The sequence below is a fragment of the Oncorhynchus mykiss genome, chromosome 8 (assembly GCF_013265735.2).
Source record: "Oncorhynchus mykiss isolate Arlee chromosome 8, USDA_OmykA_1.1, whole genome shotgun sequence".
Taxonomy (NCBI): domain Eukaryota; kingdom Metazoa; phylum Chordata; class Actinopteri; order Salmoniformes; family Salmonidae; genus Oncorhynchus; species Oncorhynchus mykiss.
Genome location: NC_048572.1, coordinates 9,357,131 through 9,366,552, shown reverse-complemented (window position 1 = coordinate 9,366,552; position 9,422 = coordinate 9,357,131). Strand labels below are relative to the sequence as shown.

Genomic DNA, 9,422 nt, shown 5'->3' with positions numbered 1-9,422 from the left:
CCAGATCTGTGCCTCGACACAGTCTCGGAGCTCTACCAACAATTGCTTGGACCTCATGGCTTGGTTTTTGCTCTGACATGCACTGTCAACTGGGGCACCTTTATATAGACAAGTGTGTGCCTTTCCAAATCATGTCAAATCAATTGAATTTACCACAGGTGGACTCCAATCAAGTTGTAGAAACATCTCAAGGATGATCAATGGAAAAAGGATGCACCTGAGCTCAATTTTGAGTCTCATAGCAAAGGGTCTGAATACTTATGTAAATAAGCTATTTCTATTTTTTATTTTTAATACATTTGCAAAAATGTCTGAACCTGTTTTCATTTTGTCATTATAGGGTATTGTGTGTGATGAGGAAAAAATGTCTGAACCTGTTTCCGTTTTGTCATTATAGGGTATTGTGTGTGATGAGGAAAAAATGTCTGAACCTGTTTCCGTTTTGTCATTATAGGGTATTGTGTGTGATGAGGAAAAAATGTAATGTAACTTAACAAAATGTAGAAGATGTAAAAAGTCAAGGGGTCTGAATACTTTCCGAAGGCGCTGTATATATATTTTATCTAATGCCTTAATTCCTTTTACATTAGATTGATAGAACTTCCTCCAAAAGGATAGCGACCTTTGACAAAGGAACCGCTAATAGAGAATCAACATTTAGGCAAGCAGATATTATTTAATCACAATTGTGGGATGCACATGTCCCCACCCACACATAGACATCTATCCCCTTCCACTTGTACACTCACCTACACAAGAGTAGACTTGCAAAGTGAATGTGCATACAGTATCATTGTAGCCATTCGAGAGGAGCGACAAAATGGGTAGATAGCCCAATGTCTAATCCTGGCTTGAATACCCCCTTCTTCCATAACAGATGCACGCTGGCCTGCACATGTTCCAAGTTCTGCCCGCTGGGACCTTGGAGAAGAATGGTGGGATGGTATTGCAGGTGGTGACCGTGGGCCGGTTCTCTACCAGGCTCTCTTTGATGCTGCGGACATCAGCAATGGATAGGTTGGCTTTGAGGGAAAGCAGAGCCGAAATATGTCTCCAACTGAGAAAGGTGGAAGAGCAACAAAAAAAACCCACAGTCATCAAAGTTCAAAACACTCAATTTTAGTCCATTATAGTTCATCAACATGCAGCCATGTGAAACAGCAAGCACAACCCCTGGAAAGTGGTCTTTTTTTTGTAAATATTTGGACAGATGAATATGTAATCTTCACTTCAACACTGTTGACAGATGAAGGTAACCTAATTTAACAAATTAAACTTTAAGATTATACTTTGTAATAATTTATTGATCAAAAAGTTAAAAAAGTTAAAAAATAAAAATGCAATTCCGTAGTGCACCCCTAGCTTCAATAGCTGGTGTTGCCCCCTTTGGCTGAAATAACTTAATGCAGTCGTTTCTTGTAACAGTCTATCAGTCTCTTATACTGACTGGGAGGAATTTTTTCCCACTCTTCTTTACAGTACTGTTTCAACTATGTCATGTTCAAGGGATTTCTTGCATTCACGGCCCGCTTCAAGTCCCCCAACAGCATTTCGACAGGATTGAGATCTTGGCTTTGAACTCAGCCATTCCATAACCCTCCACTTCTTCTTTTTGAGCCATTCTGTTATAGCTTTGCTTGTGTGTTTTGGATCATTGTCCTGTTGCAAGATCCATGTTCGGCCTAAATTCCACTGCTCTCAGGAAACCGGGCCCTGGTCAATCTGATAGGAGACAATTTCATCTAGAGACCATTCATCCTGACTTGCCTAGTTAAATAAAGGTTAAATCCCCTGAAAACATCATGATTGATTTGACATAACTATTGGAACATTTATATAAAAAATAAAATATGTGTGAGCCTGTGTATGAATTACCTTGTTTCATAGGCTACTGTATATTGCAAGAAATTATGACCATTGGGCAACAGGAGGAAAATCTTTGCGTTACTTCAACGCTCACATGAAAATCTTTCTGCAAACCCGCCACTAGTTGTAGCTGGGCAGATCTAATCTACCATGTCCCGAGCCAAATCAATAGTGGCGCCAATCTAGCAATAGATAAGCACAGAGCCAGCAAGCCAGCAGTACGAGCAAGCAAAATACTTCAGCTACCAAGATACCAAATATGTCTAAACAAACCCTGAATCATTTGTTTTGCTTTTCAAACATTTATTTCAGCAGATGGTGCAAAGTGCATCAGAAATATAGAGGAGAAGACCAGAACCATGTCAAATATGTATCAGAAATATAGAGGAGAAGACCAGATCCATGTCAAATATGTATCAGAAATATAGAGGAGAAGACCAGATCCATGTCAAATATGTATCAGAAATATAGAGGAGAAGACCAGATCCATGTCAAATATGTATCAGAAATATAGAGGAGAAGACCAGAACCATGTCAAATATGTATCAGAAATATAGAGGAGAAGACCAGATCCATGTCAAATATGTATCAGAAATATAGAGGAGAAGACCAGATCCATGTCAAATATGTATCAGAAATATAGAGGAGAAGACCAGAACCATGTCAAATATGTATCAGAAATATAGAGGAGAAGACCAGAACCATGTCAAATATGTATCAGAAATATAGAGGAGAAGACCAGATCCATGTCAAATATGTATCAGAAATATAGAGGAGAAGACCAGATCCATGTCAAATATGTATCAGAAATATAGAGGAGAAGACCAGAACCATGTCGAACTTCAAAACTCCGACCCAGTGACTCAGACTTGAGCACTGGGAGTCGGATTTCAGCCATAGACCATTGGTGACTCGGACTTGGACTCGACTCAGATTTAGCCATAGGTACTCGAGCACAGGGGACTTGGGACTTGACCTTGAGATTTAGTGACTCGACTACAACACTGGTACCAGGTCATGTGACTGGGGTTCTGTGATTATGTGAATGTAAACTCTCCATCTATGTCTTCAGCCTGTGGAGGGGCTGTCTGTCTGTCTCACCTAAGGTCTGGGAAGTCCCTAGCCAGGGTGACGATCTCCAGCTGGATGCTTCCTGGGTCCTGCAGTCTGACCACCTCTGCCATTTTAGGGAGGACCTCACTCAGCCAGCATATTTTGGACCCCTGTGGACAGTGGATAGGTAAGATTATGCATACTTTCAAATGTAATGTCTTTCATTTACTGTATTATGGCATTAAAATGTCTAATTAACTGCATTGAGATGTTTACATTCACTTTAAATAAAGTTGGATTTGATTTGATACTCCACTGAACAAAAATATGAACGCAACATGTAAAGTGTTGGTCCCATGTTTCATGAGCTGAAATGAAAGATCCCTTAAATGTTCCAAACATACAATAAAAGCTTATTTCTCTGAAAAGTTGACAGACCTCCATCTTTACAACCACTGAATCTATATGTTTTGACCAAAACAGTTTACAATCTAAGGTAACGCCAAGTAAATTAGTATCCTCAACTTGTTCAACAGCCACATCACTCATTACCAGATTCAGCTGAGGTCTATAGGGAATGATTTGTACCAAATACAATGCTCTTAGTTGTGGAGATGTTCAGGACCAGTTTATTACTGACCACCTATTTCCAAAAACGACTGCAACTCTTTGTTAAGGGTTTCAGTGACTTCATTAGCTGTGGTTGCTGATGCGTTTATGGTTGAATCATCAGCATTAAAATAATTACAGTTGCAACATCAAATGGTTTTGTGATGACTAAGCCATCTGATTCAATGAAAGATCGGAGTTGAATTTATCTTTCTGCCCATCATTTCATTTAAAGTACTCCAAAAGTTTTTCTGAAAGAAGTTGAATACATTTGTTATCATCTTGTGTTAGAAATACATAGGCTTGCTAACACTCATATTCTTTATTTTATAGATAGCCTATATCTTACAGAACATTCATTATGGAGGGATGGAGTGACGAGGTTGGCCTGCTACAGAGCAGCGAGAGAGAAAGCTCGAGGAAGGTGCTGACAGACAGGTGATGAGGGAAGTGTAGCTCACGATCAAGATCCTCGTGAAAGGCATGAAGAGGGATGGAGAGAAAGGTTGAGGAAGGTGCTGACAGACAGGTGATGAGGGAAGTGTAGATCAAGCTCCTCGTGAAAGGCATGAAGAGGGATGGAGAGAAAGGTTGAGGAAGGTGCTGACAGACAGGTGATGATGGAAGTGTAGATCAAGCTCCTTGTGAAAGGCATGAAGAGGGATGGAGAGAAAGGTTGAGGAAGGTGCTGACAGAGAGGTGATGAGGGAAGTGTAGCGCAAGATCAAGCTCCTCGTGAAAGGCATGAAGAGGGAAGGAGAGAAAGGTTGAGAAAAGGGGAATGAGAGACTGGGGAAAGAAAAAAAACAGAAACATGAGCGAGCAGAGAGATGGAGACCGAATGAGAGGAGAAAAGAGAAGGCTGGAGGACATAGTGGAAAAAAAGAGACGGAATGAAAAAGAACAGAAGGTTTGGAGGGTGAGAAAAATATTGGAGGGCGAGAGAGCAAGTGCATATTTCCGGAGGAGAGAAAAAGAGATGGAAAGACATGAGAAGAGAATGGAAGAGGACAGAGAATGAGAAGAGAAATAAAGAGAAGGAGAAACAGGCAGAGGACATGCAAATTAGAAAGGAGGAGAAGAAATAGAGCAGACACATTGTAGAGCAGGAGGAAGACCTTAGAAAGGAATGCAGAATGGCCAGAGACTAAAGGAAGTGAAAGTGATGATGAAGAACAATACAGTACATAGAAAGTCAAAGCTTTGAAGTGTTTGAGTAGTTTGTGGGTCAGAGCAAGAACAATGCTATTACTTTCATATGTTTGTGTAGACACACGCTCAAGCTATATTAATTGCAATATGAGGTGTGTGTGTGTGTGTGTGTGTGTGTCTTCGGTGCTTACCGCTTCAATAAAGTAGGTGCTCAGTTTGCTGCTGTCTTCAGCCAGTAATGTGGCTGCTGCCTCCTGCTGCTCCTTGTCCTTCAGCCTCATCTTCCTCTTCATCATCCTCTTCACATACTCCACCATCATCTCCATGTGGAGCCGGCCCAGCAGCTCCTACACACACAAATGTCCATATGTGTGTAATGTTACTATGTGTGTAAGGTCAATGTGTGTGTGAGTGTAAACGTACCTCCACACAGATGGGTTTGAGGTCTGTGAATTGCTGCATGTGTCTTTCCAGTGTCCCCAGAATTTCATCCAGTACCATCTGACCCCCAGTAAACCAGGCCTGCGTCCACAGCCTATGGTACTGCACCTGAGGATACGGGAAGTCATGGAGAGGTCAATATCTGACCTTGAAGCAGTTGATACCAGTGGTCAGAAAATGCTGCAGAGGCACAGACTCATTAGCATTTTTTTTTATTTCTGTTATTTCATAAAATCGTAGGAATGAGCACCACTTGGTTTCTGCCTGGAAATGACCCAGAGGATCTTTGACCCATTTTGATAGAAATTTAGGGGAGTCCATTGACAGGATACTGGACCGGTTTGAATGGCGATGTCCACTGCTCTCAGGGAGTGACTCGACACAGGGCAAGACCACCACCCAGCTGCCCGCTCCAAGGTCTCCACCCTTAACACCGGGGCAGAGTCGACACCCCTCTGCTGTTACACGGGGCCTCAATGAAAGCACCACCAGACTTGTTTCGGGTGCAGAGAAGAATCAGCCCTCACTGAATCTCCTGTGTGCCTACTGTAGACATCCTGACATCTCAGGCACTGCAGTGGAGCCCATTGTGGCAGAAAAGCGCAGACCAGCTACGAGCCGTCTGCTGACAGTACTTTTTTTTATTCCACCTGTAGTTAGTGAAGTTAGCTAGCTAGCTAGTGCTAACAGATTGCTAGCATCAACTATCTAGCTTCTTAGTACCTGATTATCTAGCCATTTTTAAATACTATAGCTGTCATTGTTACTGTAGCCTGTACATCTTGCCTTTTTTCACAGCCTTCACAAATCCTGTTGTTCCCCAGCAGTGTTGATTTTGTTGTCAAATTCTATTTGCTTCCATTTCGTTTCAATGTTGTTGTTTTTTTGGGGGCAAGTTGTTGGCATTATAATGGGTCCTTTTTAAAATAAATAAAAAAATTACATCTGTGCTCCCATTTGACCATGTTTCTTGGAGATCCTTTTGAATGGTAAAGTTTCGTGATACTCTCAACTCATCCTGTGGTATAAGCACTTTCATAACAGTTAAATAACACTTCAAATGAAGGTCACTTTACTTAAGGCATCTATGCACACTCTATAGGGGCTGTTAGGTTCTACTTCTCAGAGAAAATAACTCTACGGACACTATGAAAAGCTGAACCAAGACACTATGAAAAGCTTAACTAAGACACTATGAAAAGCTGAACCAAGACACTATGAAAAGCTGAACCAAGACACTATGAAAAGCTGAACCAAGACACTATGAAAAGCTTAACCAAGACACTATGAAAAGCTTAACCACGTTTATTCTGCCCAGAGGATCAGTACAGCTGCATTCAGACAAAACATGTTTCCACCACCACTAGTATATATACTCCAGTTTAGGCACAACTCCTTCTCTCCAACCCTTACATCTTTTATGGTTCGACAGGAAGACGAAGTGATTGGGTAATAAACCATCATTTCTTCCTTAAGGGGATCTGACCTCAACCCCTCTTGATGCCTAATCCAAAGACCGCCACCTGTATCCCCTATAGCAATCCTGTGACTTCCTCCCGTCCACAGAACACATTCCAAAGCCATCTGGCTCCTACAGATAACCATTAACTTCTGATGTAAAAAAAAACAGTCTCTATCACTCCTCAGATACTATACTTCTGATTATTACAATGTTCCAAGTTTAACCCAGAATCTCACAGGGCATAAGACATTCTATATACACAGAGGGTGGTAAATTACACAACATCCTGTTATTACATCTGGTATGTAGAATCTAATGTAGCATGTAATAACATATGACATAAGTTGTCAAGAAGACTGTATAATAGTAGTTGTTATTAACAGTTGACATTAGAGCATGACAACAGGATGAACAGTCATTTATAAACACCCATTATAATCGGTTTCATAACATCTCATGCTGTGACTCATAAGTCTTGAACATTACTTACGACAGCTTATGACAAATGTTATGTGTTATATAGCTGTTATAATGGCATATGAATGCATGCATAAGGACAGTAAACTGTTTTTAAGATGTATTTTATTTTAACTATGGTGCTATCCAGAGGCTGTTTAACTGTTTAACAAAATCATCTAATTTGAGAAAGGCTGTCTGGGATTTTGAACTAGATGCCAAAAGTTAACCAAATTAACAGTGCAGATGTAATGTTGTACATTGGAGTATTGCTAGAGTATTATGCTTGGTGTCTCTGCTGTCACATGTAGCCTACCCTGAGCTCCTCATGTATGGGGCCGGTGAAGTATCCGTAGCCACAGTCTCTCAGGTCTGCCAATGTGGACATACAGCTTGTCCTGATCTCTTCTGGGATTGACTCCTCTCTTCCCACTATGAAGTCTCTGTAAAGGAGGAACCGATGTCATGACATCAATGTTGGATTTATGAAGTCAAATAAGAGGTTGGGAGGATTGGAGGGATAGAATGACAATGGACAGTTCAAAGGTACTTTCAATCATCGAGCCGACAAGGTAAAAATCTGTCGTTCTGCCCCTGAGCAAGGCAGTTAACCCACTGTTCCCCCGGGCGCCGATGACGTGGATGTCGATTAAGGCAGCCCCTCACAGGGGTTGGGTTAAGTGTAGTGGTGTAAAGTACTTAAGTAAAAATACTTTAAAGTACTACTTAAGTAGTTTTTGGAGATATCTGTACCCAAAAGGAGCACCAGGGGACAAGCTGGCCCCACAGATAGTAGCCCAGCCCAGCACGTGAGTAAAGGTGATCAGAGGCAGTGAAGCACAGCTGACGGTACTAATCACCTATTTTCTTCCACCTACAAGAACCGGAGGAACTGGAGGAAAAACAGGGTGGTTGATTCTCCAAAGGGGAGGATTTACCTGATGAAAAGGGAGAAGAAGAGGACAAACTACCTCTTGGGAATGGCAACCAGGGATCTGCAACACCAATCGAAAGGAGCTCTCCACGAACGGATAGTTAATAAGGCAGAGACACACCCGTGATTTATGTTATAGTTAAAAGTTACTCACCTTGTGTTCGTTATTCCTGTAAAGAAGAAGATTTGTGATATCCTTGTGAGATCATCCTTGATTGTGTGGGAGTGTTTGAGAAGAGAAAATACCTCAATAGAGAACTTTGTTCAATGTGAGAAAACCTGCTCCCGACTCGTTTATTCCACCTTTCCACTTTAGAGCAACCTAAGTCCACTCACAGTACTTTACTATATATACTTTTAACAACTTTTACTTCACTACATTCCCAAAGAGAATACTGTACTTTTTACTCCATACATTTACTCCTGGCATCCAAAAGTACTCGTTATATTTTTTAATGCTTAGCAGGACAGGACAATGGTCCAATTCACGCATTTATCACTTGAACATCCCTGGTGATCTCTACTGTCTCTGATCTGGTGGACTCACTAAACACAAATGCTTCGGATGTAAATGTAAATGAGTGTTGGAGTGTGTCCCTGGCTATCTGTAAAAGTATATATATATGAAAATTGTGCCGTCTGGTTTGCTTAACATAAAGAATTTGAAATGATTTATACTTTTTCTTTTGATACTTAAGTATATTTTAGCAATTCAATTTACTGTTGATACTTAAGTATATTTAAAACCAAATACTTCTAGACTTTTACTAAAGTAATATTTTACTGGGTTACTTTTACTTGAGTCATTTTATATTAAGGTATCTTTACTTTTACTCAAGTATGATAATTGGGTACTTTTTCCACCACTGGTTAAATGAGGAAGACACATTTTCAATTGAATGCATTCAGTTACAACTGACCTTTCCCTTTCCTAGAATGTCTACAAGTAGCTAGATAAGTAGAACAAATGATACAACTTCAGATTGTGAGACGGCATGCATATAGATCAAGACTGTTTCATGAGATCGGGGATTTGTAGAAACAAAAAACATTCACGAAATGCCTACTTAGTGCTTATGAATGCTTTATGTAAGGGTTATACATGTGTTATGAAGCTCGTGTGTAGCTAGCTACCCTTCAAATACCAAGCAAATTCATGAAACAAATGACTTGGCGAAATGGACAACGGTCGTTAGCCTACCTGAATTGTTCGATGCTAACCAGGTTAGCTTTCACGACTGCCTGAGTGTTCTCCCCTGTTCTCTTCACAAATTCTTCAAGAGAGCTCTTATAGCTGCAAATATACATTGTACAAAATGTCAACGGGCATCTCCAGGTTCTTCTTTATCATGACAGTAAAATGTTGAATAGTAACAATGCAGTTCATATTACTAATTTGTAGCATACATATCCATTATAAACTAAACCAGGTCAAAGACAGTCTGCAAC

The 9,422-nt window shown here is 40.6% G+C and overlaps 1 protein-coding gene across 2 annotated transcripts in view; it reads right to left on the bottom strand.

The window, feature by feature from the left end:
- Window positions 1-446: 446 nt before the first annotated feature.
- The window catches only part of LOC110529331 (tumor necrosis factor alpha-induced protein 2), a 30,038-nt gene continuing 21,062 nt past the window's right edge, over window positions 447-9,422 (bottom strand). Inside the window, exons 7-12 of one of the 2 annotated variants that reach the window (XM_036984693.1) lie at window positions 9,175-9,267; window positions 7,356-7,482; window positions 5,104-5,229; window positions 4,872-5,027; window positions 2,968-3,089; window positions 447-1,057 (exon numbers count right to left, since the gene is read on the bottom strand). In XM_036984693.1, coding sequence (XP_036840588.1) covers window positions 841-1,057; window positions 2,968-3,089; window positions 4,872-5,027; window positions 5,104-5,229; window positions 7,356-7,482; window positions 9,175-9,267 — 841 coding nt within the window. In that variant the 3' untranslated portion in view covers window positions 447-840. The remainder of the gene's footprint in view (window positions 1,058-2,967; window positions 3,090-4,871; window positions 5,028-5,103; window positions 5,230-7,355; window positions 7,483-9,174; window positions 9,268-9,422) is intronic. The other variant, XM_021611464.2, reaches the window with a different exon arrangement.